Source organism: Crassostrea angulata, chromosome 2 (genome assembly GCF_025612915.1).
Source record: "Crassostrea angulata isolate pt1a10 chromosome 2, ASM2561291v2, whole genome shotgun sequence".
Taxonomy (NCBI): Eukaryota; Metazoa; Mollusca; class Bivalvia; order Ostreida; family Ostreidae; genus Magallana; species Magallana angulata.
Window position 1 is genome coordinate 12,317,155 of NC_069112.1, and position 20,497 is coordinate 12,337,651.

At 36.0% G+C, this 20,497-nt stretch overlaps 2 protein-coding genes and 1 pseudogene across 2 annotated transcripts; all 3 read right to left on the minus strand.

Moving 5' to 3' along the window:
* Positions 1-4,849: 4,849 nt before the first annotated feature.
* LOC128173904 (uncharacterized) lies at positions 4,850-5,683 on the minus strand. Its single transcript, XM_052839575.1, has 2 exons — positions 5,518-5,683; positions 4,850-5,234 (listed from the first exon to the last, which is right to left on the minus strand). The coding sequence occupies exons 1-2, from the start codon at positions 5,571-5,573 to the stop codon at positions 4,850-4,852; spliced, it is 441 nt and encodes a 146-aa protein (XP_052695535.1). The 5' UTR covers positions 5,574-5,683.
* Positions 5,684-6,061: 378 nt separating this feature from the next.
* Positions 6,062-8,149, minus strand: LOC128172093 (uncharacterized). The gene is made up of 6 exons (XM_052837864.1): positions 7,948-8,149; positions 7,319-7,854; positions 6,975-7,187; positions 6,592-6,888; positions 6,397-6,456; positions 6,062-6,157 (listed from the first exon to the last, which is right to left on the minus strand). Exons 3-6 carry the CDS (start codon positions 7,075-7,077, stop codon positions 6,084-6,086), a joined length of 534 nt encoding a protein of 177 aa, XP_052693824.1. The 5' UTR covers positions 7,078-7,187; positions 7,319-7,854; positions 7,948-8,149; the 3' UTR covers positions 6,062-6,083.
* Positions 8,150-10,346: 2,197 nt separating this feature from the next.
* On the minus strand, positions 10,347-11,577 carry LOC128172097 (uncharacterized; annotated as a pseudogene).
* Between the last annotated feature and the right edge of the window lie 8,920 nt (positions 11,578-20,497).

The following is a 20,497-nucleotide window of genomic DNA, read 5'->3' on the forward strand; positions in this document are numbered from 1 at the left end:
CCAATCATATTGAATATAAAGGATTTTAGGGATGGGTGACCCTAGACAGACTTATGGGATGGGTGACCCCAGACTGCTTTATGGGATGGGTGACCCCAGACGGATTTATGGGAGGGTGACCCCAGACTGCTTTATGGGATGGGTGACCCTAGACGATTTTTGACCCCAGACAGGTTCATGGTTGTAAGGTCATTGACCCACACTGATGGGATGGGTCGTGACGTCACTGACCCCACACTGACCGCAGACTATATACCTTACTACTGCGATATGTTTAGAAGAAACTTTTTCAATGTGATTGTGATGGACATTCGCCACACGATGGCTAGTAACAGTGTTTCACTTGAAGTATTTATTCATATATACTCAGTGACGATTAATTTATTTCAATTCAAGATATTCTACTTTTCATTCAATATTTATACTATTATTCATGTTTCTGAGTCGATTAATCTTTGGATTGCACATCGGAATTCCTATTGATGTGTATTTCACTTTTAGACATATGGCGTTTTATTCTTTAATATGTCATATAATATGCTCTGCTCATTTATTTCCTTGTTTGTAAATATTGTGATGCCAGTAGGCATCAATTTGTTCGAGCAGGGGGAGCATTGTTACAGAATTTTATGCTCCGTGTATATATTTTGTTTATATTTTTTATATATCACTTACCTTGTATAATTTGTGTATATTGTATTCATATCAAATGCTATTTTAATAATGTTATGTTTTAAAATTATAGTTATTTAAGTTATTTTGTATATACGTTTTTAAAATAGAAAAAAGGGAATATTCAAATGTCGCAAAAATGACTTAATAAAACCAAAAGCCAAACGCAAATTGTCACCTTTTGACATTTGCAATCTAAATTAATAAACTTTATATTTTGGCCTTATTTTTGACATTTGCAATCTAAATTAATAGACTTTATATTTTGGCCTTATTTTAATATTTTGTTTTATTTCGAAGATAAATATATTTTCATTTTATGTTAATTTTCTTTGTCAGTTTTAGGAGCTGTTTTATTGTGAGTTTACACCTTATGACATTTGCAATCTAAATTAATAAACTTTATATTTTGGCCTTATTTTAATATTTGGTTTTATTTCGAAGTCCCCGAAGATCCTTTATTCCCCGGTACCTCAGCAAAGCGAGTACACACAGGAAAAACCGTTATAACAGTTCTATTAAACTTGCTGAAGTACTATTGCTCCTCGATTAGACCAATTTTTTTGGGGGTATATTTGAGGATTTCAGGCCGACAGTTAAACGACTGGCTGTTGCCCATGCGTTAGTGAAATCAGAAAATGGGGTGGTTTAGGTGCGAGCAATTACCATTACAACATCCGTTTCTTTGCCGTGAAACCCAAATTGTGGTTTACTGCAGAGCGCAGAGCCCCGGCTATTTGTGCAAGATGCTCGTCCCAACAATTCGGGGCCATGCCACCTTGACGCACCTCCATCCCGTGTTCCGGAAGTCTGTACCCCCGAGGACCTGGCGAGGGATGTCCCTACTGATGAGATTTTCCAGGAACACGCGGCAGGTATACCTCAGGATTTGAACAGGGCCATGTACGCACTCTGCCAGTTTGTGGGGGAAGATCAATCCCGCCGATTTTCCTTGTTCGGCCGCTTGCACCCAGCCCTCTTGCTACATTGGAGAGTGCATGCAGACCTGGTCTCCCGGTGGGGCCCGGACCTGTGGAGGGATTACCGCGAGCTGTTGGCCCAGGAGATGGTTGGCGGACACCCTGCCCTGACGTATGGGACGCCCCCGATCTTAGGGAGCATTTCCCTTGAGGAGCAGACGGGCCAGGAAGAAAACGGAAGGAGCCCAGACCCCGCCAGAGAGCCTCTGCCCGGAGGAGCCTGAGGACTGGGAGGACGACGAGCGAGCCCCGACTCCGCCCGAGGAAGAGCAGGTTGGTGCCATGTAGCCCTGGGCTGCAGGTAGGGCGGAGGGAATAGAGTTCCCTCCGGAGTTCCCCCGCCCACCACCTGGGACTGTGACCGGAGGATGCCAGGGCTGCCGAATCCATTTCCTAATACTGGAGGAGTGGTAGTTCCCCCAGATCCCGTGGTTCCCCAGATCCAGTTCCCAGGACGGGTTTTTGACGTTTTCTATTGGGCAGAGGCCATCATGTGTTGTATGGCCCCACCTGCCTATCTTATGAACATGTAAGAGTGATGGTTGATCCCAGTAGTGATTGGGATGGGTGTTACGCGCCCCCTTGTGTTGTGATTGTTGGTAGTCCCGCGAGTTGGTGTGGACGGAGCCGGCCAACTAGTGAGTGTGGGCCGAGTTCCTTCAAAGAAAACGGAGGGGAGTGTATTGTTTGTCGACTCATTCCGAGTACGACTTACCATGACGAGCTGTGACGTCACCTGGCGGGAGCCCGTGTTGGAACCCCATCAATTGACTGAAAACGAGAGACAAGACAACAGCCACAGCGATCATGAATCGGTAAGTTCGGGACAACCCACTTAGTTATCGTAATATCAGTGTGTAATAAACACTATAATGATATGGCAATTCAACTTAATAAATACGTGTTATTGTAAAGTCAACAATTTATAAGTATTCGGATCATTTCAACCTAGGGGGAGTACTTTGTTGAAAGTTTTAAAAAGTTGAAACGACAGAAACACTTCTTTTGTATACCGATTGCAATTATCGCGGTTAAAACTTCGTAATAATACCTACAGCTATGGGCATTAATTCATGGTACGAATTACTAAATGAAACTTAGAAGTACCATTGTTAACTTTTATGTAGTTGTTCTTTTATTTTATACCCAGCCTTCTGACTGATTAATCGGCTTAGGTATAGCGTGGCATATTCTATATAACGTCAAGGCCGTATCAGCCCTTTTTACAACACGTAAACTTGACTATGGAAAAATATCTTGCCATATTTGTCTTATAATTGATTAAAACATGGTTTTATAGAGATATTTATTATACTCATTCACAAATTGAGTATTTGTGTTGTCTGTCACATGATTAACGTGTAAAATACCTTTTCCTAGAGGTATACTAATTTGTAGTACTTATCTTTATTAACTTCTTCGTAGTTTTTTCGTGTTTTTCATATTAAAGGAAAATGCATTACATTTAAGTTTTTAAAACTGAACTATTTAGTTGTTAATTGACATATCAAATATCGGAACAATATATCAAGTTTACACTTTTTTATTGTAATGCGTGTTTCATACATTTTACGTATGAAAGTACAAATTACTATGTTTATTTGTAACTGAAGATTGTAGGTGGAATAGCACACTTGGAAAAAGTCACACAAATTAACCGGAAGTATTTTAATAATGAGAGATATAATGATAAATAAATTATACATATGTCAAATAAAGGAAAAAATTTCAGTTTGGGGATAAAAGAAAATGAACATCTAAAATAATTATTTCAGTAAGTAACAATAAAAGTCTATGCGTGATTCGAACTCGGGATGTACGGATCACAAGTCCGACACTCTATCCACTCGGTTAAGCCCATGACCCATTAGTCTCTGCGCCACAAACCAAAAAAAAAGAAATAGAAAATAAAAGAATGAAAAAGAGAGAAAAGGGGAACGAAAAAAGAAGAGAAAAGAGGGAAAAAAGAAGAAGAAGGGAAAAAGGAGAGAAGAAAGAAAAGAGAAAAAAGAAAAAGAAGGGAAAAAGAGAAAAAAGGGAAAGAAAGGGAAAAGGGGAAGAAAAAGGAGGAGAAAAGGAAGGAAAAAAGAAAGAAAAAGGGAAGACAGAAGAAGAGAAAAAGTAGAAAAAGAAAAAGAAGGGAAAGAGAAAAAAGGGAAAAGAGAGAAAAGGGAAAGAAAAAGGAGGAGAAAAGGGGAGAAAGGGAAGAAAAAGAGAAAGGGAAGAAAAAGAAAGAGAAAGGTAAAAAAGAGGAAAGAGAAAAAAATTCCTGAATGCTTTTGACAATAATCAGAATGTTTTCAGAATACTATGCTTAAAAACATATCCTTTATCTAAATTGACTTTGTTTTTAATTCTATGAAATACCTAGATGCAGTTAAAATTTCTGCCAAGATTTGAACTTTGACCTCTTTCTGCTAAGAGAAAGTGTTCTTCCATTGAACTACAAAAGCTTCATGCAAACTATGGTATTTCTTAATTCTCAAACATAATATCATTAACAATGTGTAATAATGATAAAAAAATTATCAGCACTTAAAACAAATTCTCCTCTGCTTTTTCAAGGGCTTGGAACCTTCTAATGCACCCATGAATACAATGCATACATTAGGCAGCATAAAAAATGTTCAAGTGTTCAATAACTGGCCAAAGATGAGTTTCTAACTTCAAGTTTATCAAGATATTGTTTTAAATATATATCTCCCATTATAAATAATTTTTAAATACTGTGAAAAAATCCATCAAATTCAAAATTTGAGTAAAATGCATATTTATGGTACAGCCAATGTAAAATTACATGAAATACAGAGGTATGGTTGAAAATAAAATCAATTATTAAATTCAAGATATAATTTTTTTATATGATGCTTTAAATATCAAACAATATAAAATATCAATAACTGTTTCATTTTGTACATTTTCCCCTTTAAAGCCTTAAAATATTTAGAGAAAAAAAACACTCTCCAATTACTAGTTTTTAAAAGTAAATTTCAATTTGCACAAATATTAATAAAAGGGCATAATGCAAAAAAAAACTCAAAACACATCAGATCTTAACTTAACGTAATATTCACAAAGGTCTAAATTCCATTATTCCCAGAAAAATAATGGAGTCAGAAATTGACAGTAATATGCTTGCCTTATCTTTACATTATGTTCTTAATATATCTGCACATTTTCACAAATTCTGCAGCTGTTTAGAGTTCCTTTTTGGTCGCCCTTGCTCCTAAAGCTCTTGTTTTCGTTTCTGGTACTGCTTTGTGGAGTGTGGAATATTTGGAATCAACAAAGCAGTGCCTTCTGTAGTTGTGATCAATTGGAAGCTCATTACAGGATCGCAAGAAGGTGTCGGGCAAGGAAAAACAGGTGCCACAGCTGGTATTGGTGCGTTTGGAGTGTTCTTTGGCCATACCAATTTTAGAGGGTGGATCATTAAAAGAGAAGGGGTCTGTGCTTCCTGCTGGCAAAGATGTTGGCTTGGGCAAGGCTTCTGGTGCCTTGGCTACTGTCATTTTTGGTGTAGGAAGTGCAAGACCCTGCATTAGGATTTTCTTCTCCTCATCCTTACTCATCTCATTGAACCTGAAAAATTAGAATTCAATTCTAGTATTATTAATAAAAAGCAACTATCTGCATTTTAGATACCTATTTAAATGTATATGAAATAAACAGAAAAGTTAAGAATTTCATCAGTATATGAACTTGGTTGGTCACATGATCAAATCGAATTATTAAAATACCCGTGTTTTTAATGTTTACAACATTGCAAACATCAAGCGATAAGCTCGTACTGTAATAATAGTGATGACATCAACAAATTCAGGAAGCATATTTTGCAAATGTAAATATGGATAAATCGACTCACCACTGTTGGAGAGTCTTCCTGTTTAAAAGAGGAAGTTGGATGTCTGTAACTGACATGGCTCTATGGTTGTTCAAAATGGTCTTCCTGATGGTATGATATGCATCCAGGATGAGTGACCATTTTGTGAAAACCTCCTCCCCCTTCCTCCTTCTATCACTTGGATAGATCTTCAGAATGTTTTTCAACAGTGGCCTCTGTGTATCGATTGCAGTTTGGCCACTCACTATGATGGACCTTGATTTGGTCCAAGAATAACCCTAATAAAAAAACACAGTAAAACTTAGTGTACAACTTAACATAGCATCAAGTGTTTTTATTTTTCAGGTTTCATAATAGTGTTACTGCCTATTCTTTACAAAAGGGCCTAAACTTCCAAAAGTGCAATTACTTACTTCTCAATACTTTGAACTCCTAGTGCAACTTTCTTTCTTTAGCTACAGAAACGTCCGAGAGGTGTAGTGGAGAATCGCTGAGGGAACACAGTCCTCTTCCTGTCATACTCTGAGAGTGCTAATTACAGATCTTTCAGCTTCTGGACTTCAGCTGAAGTCATGGCTGCCTTATCTTTAAAGGTTACCAGAAAGTGTGCTAAAGCCAGCACTCTTGAATATCCAGGTACATTGTCTAGACCAACTGTGTCCTTTAAATAATTTTTTTAATTAATATGTTATAAGTAATATAAAGAGGTGATAGATAAAAATATATGAAAATTAATAAAACTGTTATAAGTAATCTCAAGAGTTATTTTAAAATTAAAGTTATAAAAAGCACAGATGTAAATATATATCATTTATAAGTATATTTCACTTTTACTAGCATTCAATTTTTTGCTGTCATTCATGTCACTAATATTTTTTAATCTGCAATCACTTAAATCACCAGAGTCTGCATCTTTGCTTTTGTCTGTCTCAGCCTCATGGTGATGAGTATGTACGTCAACTAAAAAGAAAAAGACATTAGGTACTGTAATGTTGCAGCTAGTCATGTAAACGTTTTTTTTTTACAAAACTTATAAATTACTGCATAAATTGTTTCTAATTCTTACTTTAATTTAGAGCTCCTACAGTGTATTACCTGAATCTGACTGGGCCATCATCTGTCTATACTCAGATACAGATGGGATGTTAAGGAGGGCAGGAGTAGCAGAAGTATGATCCACACCTAACTCTACAGGATCCACACCAAACTCTACAGGCAGTGTGGGATCCAACATCTCCTCCTGTTGTTCATGGAATCCTTCATCTGCTTTAGAATGCTCTGGGTTTTCCTCCTCCACATCGGCATCATCAGCGAGTATCCGGACAGCCCCTCTGTAGTCAGTCACACCTTTTCCTGTTTGGGAGTAGAGGTACTCTATTCCTATCAGCTCTCCTGGTGAGAGTAGAAAGATTCAGTTGAAAATTGTATAAAATGAAATGCAAGATTTCTTGTTTAAAAAATACCTATAGCTCACCTACCAGTGTATTTTCCAGGTGGCTTGTAGTCGTAAAAAATTCCTCTGCCCAAGACCTCATTTGCCAACTTGTTAACAGAGTTCTTGAGCGGTCCACTGTATGTCATTGGGGCGGCTTCCTGGACATCAACTACTGCTGAACTCTTCCGGTCAGAATTTCATCTGAACAGGCCATCCAATAGGAATACCTGGAAATTGATGTCCTTTGCCAGGGTTCCTATAAAAATATTCAAATAATTAAATAAATTTCAATGACAAGTATAGCCTATAGGTGTTTAATCTTTATAACATTGAATAAAAAAAAATGTTCATATTAATAAAAAAGAGTTGTGTTGAATCTGTTCTTACCTGGAATAAACCTGTTCATATCGAGATGAAAGCTTTCCAGAGAGGTGGAGCCTCTTGCACATCTGTAAACAGGAAGTTCAATGCCGCCTCTCTTCAATGTGTTGACCTGTGTGTAGAGTCTCAGACCAGGGGATCCTGGATGCAAGGTACATGCTGACTCTGTATCTTCCAGATCTGCTGGATCTTCTCACTGTCAAACAAAGGCACTCCCTGGGTATCAAAACCTCTGGGGCCATCTATGGATTCTAACAGGCTGGATATGAGCCTAGTTGTTTCAGCAGTGCCGCGGGTCACTCGTGTGCAGTGGAGTGCAAGCTCAGCTGTAGACAAGCGTCTTATGACATCATCCTCCGAAGGATTTTGGATGCACTGCTGGATCATCTCGGCTCGCTTAGCAGTCTTCAGTAAGTTTGAGATCAGTCTCATCCCACTTGAAGATGCACTGGCTCAACTTCCCCATGAACACACTGTACAGTTGATGCTTATCAGTGGTGCAGCCATAGGGAAAGCGGCGCATGAAGTGTCATATGTCCAACCTAAAAAACATTGGCAATAAAATGTAAGACTCATAGTTATATACCTGAAATCATCTATATTATACATGTAAGAGCAAGAGAAATCATACACACCTGATATGAAGAAACGGCCAGGCCTCCAAGTACTTATGCACAGATGAAGCTCCGCAGCAGTCACGGTCAACATAGGGTGCCTTGGGAGGAGGAACGCCAGTATTTCTGTACCGTGTAACAAGGCCATCCAACATCTGCTTCAAACCCGATCCAAGACAGACATGAGGACTTGTCCATGCTCTATACCAATGTTGGTGGCCCACATTGCTGTTTCCTCCCCTTTTTTATCAAATAAATGGCAATCATTATCCCCTGAACATAATTCAATGCTATTTTAATATAATATTGAGAACGTGCATAATTTTACATAATACATGTAGTAAGTATCTCATAAACATCTTTTAAATGCATTAGTGTGAAAAAATACTTCACTTTACCTTCAACAATATATAACTCATTAACATATATTTTCTTTTCGAAAAACCTACCGGCAAGCTTGTTGGTGATTTTCTTTGTTGAGTCCATCTTGAGGACGGTCCCAAACTGTGACGTCATGTGGGCTTTGATGTAATCAACGCGGTTCAGGACATCTATCTAGTAGACCTCCATGAACCAGCGGTGTCTTGGTACAGCGGCAGCTGGAGGGGGCTCACTAAACTGAATCGGAGCAAAGAATCCCCTCTCTGCCGATGTCTTAAAGTTCCTGTAATGAGATAGGTGCATTTGTAAATTATTTAGATAAGACTCACCATGTTGTTCCCTTACCTGTTTCATCACTGCGCTGCTGCTGTTTCCAAGTCCTCTCTGTCTCAGAAGGCGCAAATCGCAGGCATACTTCGAGGTAAGGAAAGCGGGACCTTGTTGCATTGTCCAGTTGGTTAAGAACTCCATCACTCCAACTTATAACTGTGAAAATAAAAATTAAAACAGTTACTGATATCACTAACACTTGGGGGCATACCCTATCACAATCTTTATTTCATTGACAGTAAGTCAAATAAGGTTTAAATTCCTGATTTAAAAAAAATTGAAAGGCATACCCTTCTTATGGCAGTTGGAACAGCTAAGATATTCAGCTGCTATATTGTAGACATATTCTGCATCCACAACACGCCTGGTTTTCTGATGGACGCCTGCATTTGTCAATGTTCCGTTACAACCACTATGGTGGCAGTGAAACTGCGTATGGAACAAGTGGCGTGGCAACCAAAGAAACAAACGATGTCCAAAGTATCGGTCAGGCTTGTTCAAAACAGCTCGGAGTGGATCGTACCATAGCTTTGATACACAGCTGAAATCAAATTCGGGACCCAGCATGAAAGAAGGACTCCGATATCCACTGATGGTAAACTTCAGGAAACGTTTTTTTTTCCAGCCAGAAGGAAGTGCTAGGCTATCCAACTCTGGTGCTGGAACATAATCATTTAACATGCAATTACATTCATACCAATGTTCACATGTCATATCTTCAGATAAGAAATTTTTAGATATTAAAGTGTAAAATACACATTCAAAGTTTTAGATATTTTTTAATTGTATTTATACCACAACAGAGTAATTTGGCTAACCTGTGGATGAACTTGACTCTTGCTGCTGATTTCTTTCAAGCATGGCAGCTGAAGTACTACTAGTCGGTCTGGAGGATCCGGAATCTGCTTAAATAAAATGTTAATCCATATTTGATATTCAAGTGTTTGAAAATGTTGCTGCAGACAGGAAATTAACATTTTTTGTTTCTTTTTAGGATATTTTTTGGGGTATTAAAATATTACCAGATGTAAAAGTAGATGTAGATGATTTCCTCCTAAAAGCCGATGCAGGATTTGGCGTAGGATTTGGGATTCCTGTTGTAATGTAATTTACAACATGATTTAATATTCAACATGTAAGAATTTTAAACAATTTACAATAATGGCCATGTTATAAGCACGATTTCGTATAAGAAACAAAAACAATGCTTAGATGAATACACATTTTCTCTCATTGTAATTAGAAAAATAGAATAAAAATAAATGAAAATATGACACATTTCCATAAAGTAAAGATACACTATTTACAGAAATGATTAAATTTTGATGTTGCATGTATGAACGATTACACTATGATTATGATTGATTTTACAAGTGCAAAACAAATGTTAAAGGAGACAGACACCACGTATAGCAACTCTATATTTACTCGCCCTAACCACACAGTACAACAAGCCCACCTGATAATATATAACAGACAATAGAAATTACCCTCATTTACTTACTGATGAAGACAAGTATGTAGCAAGATACTGTTATCCGAAGATAAATTTTAACATCAAAGCTATTATAACAAACATAACAAATCCTATATTTTAATACACTATGCTTTTTAAATGTTGACAGACAAAATAAATAGCCTCTCATCTCTCATTTTTGTAGCAGATTTTCTGAAAGAGTAAGACATGTATTGTAATTGACATGTAGTCCTTACCTTCGCCAGCTTTGCCTTCCACTTCCTCTAAGCATGCTATCAGTTCTGAGTCATCAACATGAACATCAAGGGTTCTGTTCTCTGAACTTGGCTTCTGATTCCCTAAAATGCAATTCAAAATTAGCTTCAATATGAAGTATCAAAAACTTAATACATGTTTTTCAGTCCTAAGGATTAAACATGTTAAACATATCTAGTATTCGAACGCACCAGGTATCCTTTTCTGTTTTTCTTCTCTTTTCATCCTCACTAATTCCTTGCTCTCCTCAAATAGATAGACATATCTTCGGAGGGCCATCTTGTTAAGCCATCTATTGCCAACACCCTGGGTCTCTCCGGAAGTTTCATCCCTGGCAATCAAAAACGCAACCCACCCCGGAGCATTTTCAAGCAGCCATTTGAAAGTCATTCCTCTGAAATAAAACAAGATTTTCTTAATTAAAACCATAAATAAGAATTCTTCCATTTTTAATAAATCATTCAAAGGCATTTTTAACTTAATCAAGATGATGATTGATTGTTTATGAAATTATCACAAAAAGTTAAAGAAAAGAAACTAACATTTATTTCTATCTTTATGAAATTAATTATTGTCTGGTATTACATGCACTTTAATGGACTTAATATTGTCACAATAAAATGTCAATTACCGAAACTGTCCAAACTGAATGGTACGTTGACCGAGCAGATACTTTACATTCTTAAAATCTCCCCCAAGGCCTTCACGGATCGCTCTGCCTGGGTCTTTATCCGGATGACACTCTCGGATTCTGCTCGGTTCTGTTCCCTGTGTTCCATTTTCACGACTCTCGCAGCAGCACTGTCACTAAGGGACAACATTTCTGAGGGCAATCGTTGGAATGTGGGCACTAATGAACTCATGACACTGAGAAATAATCATTGTTATTTTATCAAATTAATCGTGTTCTAAAATGATGACCGGAAACACATGAATGTACCTAATGTGGAGATAAACAAAATGCTTCCGGAAAAATTTGCAGTCTGCTTGTTGATTAATCATGCATGGCAAATTAATTTGTTTTTCATATTCTACAAAATTCCTTATGTGACTTAAAAATAAATTTTGAAATATTTAATAACAAATCTAAAAAGCTCTGAATAATAGGAATTGTATTTTAAATACTTATGTTTCAAATAAATTTAAGTAAAATCAAAATATTTTGTCGGTGTCCTTAAATGTCATCTTACATCTTAGCAGATAACAGTACTATAAAAAGATGATACAGTAATAACAACACTTGTCTAGAAAATCTAACTAATTACTTCATTATAATTTCATTATAAAAAATTCAAACAATTTACTTGTCAATAAATTTATTGCTTCAAAATTATTCGTATACATTATTAATTTAAAAACATTAAGTCCATTTTATAATGTTTAGGGAAAAAGTCAAGATCAATTATGATGATTTTTTATATAAAAATAATATATAGATATATTTAGTAAGGGTGATCCAAAGATTAATACATACAAATGATATGAATAGATCAAACTATAAAATACCTGAAATTCAGATTAATACTTACAGAAAATAAGTTGTTTTAAAAATCCAGAAAATGAACAATGCAAAAGTGCAGGTATCATGTGGTGAATTGCGGTATAGCGTCTCTTCATACAGCGATGGGAGAAAAGTGAACAGGTACCTAATAAACAAATAGTATATAGATTCAAACCATGACACCTGATATCCAGGTATATACTTGTAAACACACATGGCCTACCCCACACTGTCAACTTGCCTAGCAAATTCTGCACAGGTACACTGATAATGATGAATTAACAATGGGATGTCAGGGTACCCCATCAGTTGCACCTTTCACACATGGCCCCACCCCACAACTCATTTCTGTAACTACTTACAGTGGATAATGAATTAAATCATCAATTAATTCAACAAAAAAATGTTATTATATGCATAAAATCTGCATTTTTAACTTAAATCACTTTAAACATGTTTTACTGGTCTTCATATATTGATCTCCCCCTACTCATATTTTTTTTATTATTTCCAATACATTTTCCAATTCCTTGACATAATCAATTAAATATCTCAAGAAAACATGCAACCTTACCTAAGATAAGCAAATTAATTCCCTTATACTTTGCATAAACTAAATCAAAATATCTAGGGCATCTGTAACACAATGGCGACCATAAAAGATGCTATTTTGGAAGCTGAGAAATAACAAATTCTAAATTGGTCAAAAACCTGAAATTGAGGTTTGGACGCTGCCTGAAATTGTGGTTGAAGTGCCTGTGATTGGATATCCAAACCACGACTCATGAGTGAATCTTAGCGCTATGGAGTAAGTTGCATGTTTCAGTTCATAAAATCCTTTTAATAAAACGAAATGTCGTTTCGATCAGCGGTCAGTCATTTCGTGATGATGTGTTATTCCACCTTAAATTTTTCGTTTACTCAATTTTTTTGTTTGTCCGGCGTTAGTACTTATTTCATACAAGTAATAGTTTCCAATAGACTTGCCTGATTAAACAAAACTATTTAACGTAGGCATGCTTGTATCAATTAGGCTATCTTATCACAAATGAATTTTAATTTTTGCTGCTGATTATTAATTTATAAGCTGAACGTGCAAATTTAAGACTCTTTGAAATTTTAAGAAATTGTCAGTCTTTTCTTCAATCTAGAACATGTATATAGATATCACTTGAAATTCAATTGTTTTATCAATTCAATTTATTTTAGGAAATGTACACATATCATATAAAAGCATGTAAGCTTGAAAGCTACATTATACATATATCGGCATCGGGCGACATAACACTCCAGGGCTTTCCTGTCGCCTCGGGGCAAATATTCTGGTATTGTCGCCCGAGAAGACATGTAATATATGTTATATAACATTTTTAATTAAATCAAACTCGGGTTATCAACAAATTTATTTACATGTAATTCACAAGGCAGAGGAAAATGTTTTTAAAACACCTACGCTTGAGTTTATCACTTTTGTCGTATTTGCCGAATTTTTTTCATCAATTAAACTATCGAGTTCATCTGAATTTAGATGAACAAACCGCAGACGTTGGCCTGACATGTTTAAAATTCGCGGATCTGTTTACGTTTGCTTAGCAACTGGCTCGTTGAATTTTGAACCTGACGTAATTAATATGCAGAATTCTTGCACGCGATGGTGATATTACAGTTTCGGGAGGGCAATATAACTATTTCCTGTGAAATATAACTGTTTCCGGGAGGGCAATATAACTGTTTCCGGTATGATTCAGCAATTTTCAGGGCATAGTAATAAAATTATCTCATTTGTGACATAACGAGAAAACTTATTCAAAAATGGTATATAATAAAATGAGACAGTATAGTTGAAAGAATTTTACTTTTATAAAGCAATTCAAAAAAAAGAATATGCCGCCCCCGCCCCCCCCCCCCCCCCCCCCCTGAAAAAATTCTGGAACCGCACCATAGACATATCTTTATCAGCCAATCATTTAATTACATTTTGCAACATGCCATACATCAAAGTGATGGACTATTTCTGGCAACTCCTCTCGGATTTATTTTACAATCTGTACATGCCTGTCCTTAACTATTTCCTTTATTTGAACCCCCTTTCCTGAACATGATTAATGCTTCTGATGAATCCCTCCTTCTCCATGTAGTAACTGCTTTTGACTTCGTTACTCTAAAAGGAAATGTTATTAACAAATGATATCTTATAAATTATGTACGTTTGCAATTTCTTAAAGAAATGTATACCTCTACTTAAATATATGCGGTACCTGTACAAGCTCTATATTGATCACCAGAGACAGAGGCAAGTCCGTATCAAGTAAAGCGTAGCTTCCAAACTTTGCAGAGTGTCCAGGAATATCTGCTCGGCCATCCCCTCAACAGTTAAAGATCTGCCACTCTCTTCCAACTTTCTAAAGTAATTTACTTGAAAAATGTTCAAAACGCTGATGGGTGAAGATAGTGCTTCTGGTGTTGAAAGAAATTATTTGATGTTATTGTCTGGACACGCAGTGTTCCATAAATCTTAGCGCCTTTGATGGTAATAATCCTTTAATTAAAACAAAAGGTTCAATACACATGTTCGATATTTCCTTACAAAAATTAAATAAAATAGCTGCTGATAAGAGCAGATTTCCTGATGGAATCGACCCTGTCAGTGGTTGCCTATTCCATGTCCTATGATGTCAACATGTGCCACATTCTTGTTCAACTTGAACCATAGAGCCCATGAAATGAAAAAAAAAAAGGATTACAGATGAACAAGATGGGCAGTTTCGGACTAACTTTAGAAGAGTGGATTCAAAGACTATGAATTTCCTTTCATTCCACACCCTTGTTCCTCCCCTAGGACTGACGTAATTTATTAATCTGTTATGTTATAAATATTACAGATTCATATTAAGATACACCGGTATATTATATTTAAGTTCATATAAGTAATATACCCATCAACTATGTAAAGGTCGTTTGAAAGTTTTGGCTCATAATATGCATCTTTGCTTGGCACATTCATATGATGGAGATCTGCTTGGCAAAATCACAATTTTGATATACATTTACTTCGTTCTTCAATTTAAGGTATTTTGGCCGTCTCGAGAAATCAAACTCTTCCAAATCTCTGTTGCATTAAGTACCAATATTGGATGTCTTTGAACTCTGTGAGATGTCAACTTGAACAGCTGATTAAAAATACAATATATATTTTTTAAGACAAATGTAAATATGCGCGATTAGTATTATAAAATTAAAAACAAAATTTGGAAGACTCTAAATTTTCATGGATGTTCTCTTTCTTGATCATAAAAACTTGTTGAATAAAACTTTTTCTTCCGTTGTAAATATTGCAAATGTTGATTAACATTTTAAAAATTTGGAAAATTGGATAGACAACTTGAATTCTTCATCACTTTCAATGGTATCTGATTAGTCTCGTATTTTTGACAAATATGTGCCAAGAAGTGGTGTATGTCTCTTAATCACTTTCATAATGAAGCATCATTGGACCCAGCATTATTGGTTTGCCCTTTGTCTCTCGTTGAATAATTGCTTTTGGTTTGAAAGTCGTGGCCGTAACGTAACAGGATCAAAGTTGGGGTTCTGTCAATGACAAATACACTGCCATGCTTTCCTAAGCAGTTTGCTCTCAAATACTTATTTTGATTGTTTGAGCATAATTTTGAGATTTTACAATATATACTGTTGCTCAGGTGAGCGATTTGGCCCATGGACCTCTAGTTCTATAGTTTAATCACCTTCTAGAGTGATAAGGAACAAACCATTCTTTAAGAATGTACCATTCATAGACGCAAGACGTTTCAGCTGGAGGGAGGTTAGCAATCGACCCCCTAGTGTCCGACCTTCAGTGGGTACGACTACACCCTAGGTCTTCATTTCCTTAGTTATTGTAGTTGATGATACATTCTGCTGGTTCAGTCATGAATATCAATATCATCACCTATGTGCCATCTGCAAAACTTGCTCTTACGTCCATGTCTTGTAAAGTTTCCATAATGATACATTGTTATCCTTTGCTGTAACCATTCACCTGGCTAAAACCATCATTCGTACCCATAAAAATACAGCCTAATAGTTATATGTTTTGAATTTTTAATATCATAATTATTCAATTGATTTTACAAATTTGAAAAAAAAATGTTTCATGGGGTAAAAGCATCGTAAATTTTGATGCCATATAGTTATACTCTCTTCCTCTCTGCCATTGGTTTTGACCGAGAACAATTTACAATCATTTAATGTATGATAAGAGATGTGAAGGGGGCATATATGTAGGTCAGACAGTGTCTTCAATCGAGACATTGCTAGGTAAGCTCAGCTCTGTTGTACTGGCAGCAACCACAGTGTTACGGGAATGTCTTGGGTAGTTCTCAAAGGGCTTCTCATCATCCAAACATGAGTAATTAAAACTGGGATCTTTCTTCATCCGAGTCGATAAAGACGTAAACGGTGGGTATACAACCGACCCACACTTCTTGTACTTGGTAGCCTCCACGGTTCATCTTTCTCATAGAAATGTAGGCAGTTTTGCAACGATAGGGTTTATCAAAGTTGGGGAATCAAAATGTCTACATAGCTATGTTTACTGAGGTCGACGTTTCATTAAGGATATTTCTAAAATGATGTTAATGCTTATTGTTATATATGTTACATAACAAGATGACGGGCAACTATTTACAAAAATGATTACAATTATTGATTGTTGTATAAATATTACAGATATTGATGTTTGTTTGGTTGTCTAATGTACAGCTTTAGTAGATTAGTGTCTGTTTATACTCAGTTTTCAGCAAGTGTGGCACATCTAAGATGAAATGCAGTTTTCTTGTCCCGTTATATTTTTTTTAAAGTGAAGTATACAGCTCCCTCCTGCCCTGATGTTTTATAGCATTTGGAAGAATGATCGGTTAGCAGATGCGCCATCACACTTGAAAAACAAACCCATTTTCAATCGTAAGTTCACTTCTAACAAGAAAATACTTTCAAAAGTATTGGGTATAAGAAATCACCACTTACATTGTTTATTGCAAACCCTGTTAGAGGAAATCGTCATAATGTAAAAAAACCCAGACCACCAATAGCAGCATACACTGGGTAAATTGGGATGTTGTTTGATTAGCACTTTTTCCAGTTCAATAATTTGATTTCCAACAGCATGGAAGCTGATGAAACCGCTTAGTTCACTATAGTGTTTATCTGTCAAGGGTACCCGAAAAAACCGAGAACCGGGAACAATTTGTTCGGTTCGGTTTCGGTTCTGTTTTTCCGGATTTCGGTTCGGTTCTGATTTGTGTAATAGAATCCTTATTCTATGAAAAATTGAGTCGAAATTGAAAGGCTCAGTATAGTGCCAATGTGTGGACTTGTTGTTTTTAATAAACTTTGACATGTATACAACTGACCATGTAAACCGATGATTATTCACTCATCCTAAAGAAATACTTGTTCAAAAAACAAAGATGGCGACTTACAATTCGGACATCTAACATGTTTCAATATTTGTTTTTCTAGATTAAATAATAGTGCTATTGAATTAGTAGAGCAAGACGTCAAATCCATGCAAAATAATGTGGGGAAATCGACGTTGTTTCAGAAAACAGAACACGCGGTGTGCATTTCCTTCAACTTCTAAATACACGAACATATCATTAGACTTTACTCGTTTCAAATCATAATATTACTTACTTTGTTAAGTACATGAAATACTATGGAACTTGTATTTTTTTTTTTACATAGAAGTACAGCGGAGCTGGAGAGCTACCATAATCACATGCTAATGTACTCCTCAAAGAGATATACTTATACCCCACCAGTGTACAAAGCAAGGAGTATTATGTCTGCTTTTGGGTTATAATGAAACTGTGAACAGGAACCAATAATGAATAGAGATGGGACAATCAGGTATGTATATACACTCATACATGCATGCACAAAATATATTGTACTGGTACATGGGAGTTTTCTTATATATTTTGTAGTTGATTAATTGAGGTAAAATAATATAAATATATACATCTAATTGTAGACTGCAGAGGACGTACAATAAGATGTCTGGGCGATGGTCGGTGTACCCAGTGAAGGAAAGAAAGAAGTATGGTCATGTGTCCATTCTTTTTCGAAAAGTCCTAGAAAAACAAGTTGCAGACAGAGGGATTCACGGACAAATTGAATTAGAGGAAGATGACCCAAGAAGAATTTCCAAGACGATTGCGCCTATCATTCCACCACCTTCAATTCAACTGTCCGAGGAAAAGAAATCAAGATTCGAAAACTAACTTTTGATTTAAACTGTCAGTTGTTAGGAAGAGCATAGGTTTTCCTACAACAGTTGAAAGAGTAGACAACAATACATGTATTTTTTTCTCGTTTGAAATTCTATGTGATTGTCTATCACAGTAGTTTATATGTGCGTCTCATTGACAGTTTTGTCTGTGTAATAGTTGTCATGTTCATATTTATTATTTATATATATGCTCAATACACTGTGCATATATATATAATATTGGCAATATTAAGTCAAATGATCATTGTCTTATATAGAGTATAAGTTTGTGCCTGCTGAAAATGTTTTATAGTTGCATGTGTATATCTGTTGTGGACATGATAGCTTTAGATTGTTTGATAGTGTTAACTTTGTCTGCTGTCAGAAATGTAGTCTCAGGGAGGTTTAAATAAGCACAGTTGTTTTTATAACCTTGCTCAGCAGGAGGCGGTGGGGGTGAACACCGTTTTATCCTTATTTGTATGTCGATCAGTCTGTCCACAACAAATTTCTGTCATATTTTCCTTAGCAACTAGTGATTGCAGATGCTTGAAAAATTTAACACTTGTTGAGTCACGTTATGTCCGCCGTCACGTTATGTCCGCCGTCACGATATGTCCGCCACTTTTTTGAAAAAATCGTCACGTTTTGTCCGCCATCACGAAATGTCCGCCACTTTTTTGAAAAAATCGTCACGTTATGTCCGCCATCACAAAATGTCCGCCAGCTTTTTGAAAAAATGGTCACGTTATGTCCGCCATCACGAAACGTGCGCCACTTTTTTCGAAAAAAATCACCGTTATGTCCGCCTTTACAAAAATTCCGTATATTCCCCCAAAAGTCATTACCATATGTCCGCCACCTTCAAATTTCAGAGAAATTGTATTAAATGCAGGCACGTCGCTAAAAATGTCAGCATTGTTTTTGGAAAATGTATGGGCTAATGTCCGCCACCAGTTTTGAACACACTACTCTCTCTATTATTTCTAAATATAACATTTGCTATCCCATTGTGTAATATTATGTTTGCCATTTATTGATCTGAAATTATTTTCAGAATGAGAATTATATGATCGTATTAAACAATATACATAAATGTACACACTATCTCATAACGTTGAAACGTATGTCCGTCAAAAATTCGGAAAGATCGTATCATGTCCGACGCAAAAATTTATTGCATAATGTCTGCAGATAGGAATGCACGTTCAAATCGTAAGTCGGAACATTATGTACGCCGCATTATATAGACTATTAGTTCGTTTAACGCACACGATGCACACGCTAAAAATTGTGAAAAATCTGGACAAAATGTCCGCAAACAGGAATGCATGTTTAAATCTTATGTCCGACATTATTTAGTGCACTCCAATTTTCTAAATGTCGTTTTATAATGTCCGCCGCTTTAACTTTTGGAGAAAACGTACTCTGTCCACGCTAAAATCTGTGAAAAATTATGCATGTCTGCAAACAGGAAATGTGCCGCACCATTATGTCTGCCATTAAAAAAAATGATAACTTCTTTCTTTAAAAAGTCGTAAATTTTTGTTTGTCGCCTATAAATTGAAAAAAAAATCGTTTGTATGCCCACGTTATAAATTGTGGTATAATGTCCGCCATCATGAATGCATGTTTAAACCATAAGTCGTTATGTCCGACATAAAAAAGTGTTATCCTATTTTTAAAGTTACGCCGCATTAACTTTTGAAGAAATCATAAATGATTATGACCACGCTAAAAATTGTGGCATAATGTCCGCCGACTGTAATGTATGTCATAGCATAATATAAGCAATTTCAAATATTCACATTTTTTTCCAAAAGTCGTAATATTATGTCCGCCGTTATATTTTAAAAAGGATTATATAATGACCAAGCTAACATTGAAAAATAAAATGGCATAACATCCCTAACACGAATGTATGTTTCAATCGTAAGTCGTAACACTATATCCGCCATTTAAAAAGTGCTATTTTTTAACCGTCGTTACATTATGTCCGCCACTGAAATTTTAAATAAATCGTATTATGACCACGCTAAACATTGTGAACGTTGTTCAAAATGTCCGCCTACCTAATTGTATGTCGAAACATAATGTCTGCAATTAAAAAAGGTTGCCTAGTTTCTAAAAGTCTTTACATTATGTACGCCGCATTTAAATTTTAAAGAAATCGTATTATGCCCACGCTGAATATTGTGAAAGAACGTGACAAAATGTCCGCCAACAGGAATGTACGTTTAAATGAATATTATTAATAGTTATGAGGATAAATATATGACAAAATCTGTATTACGTCGTACATGGAACTGAAGGCAGACGTTGCTGTCTTAAATGTTATGAAATGAATTTTTTGTTTTTA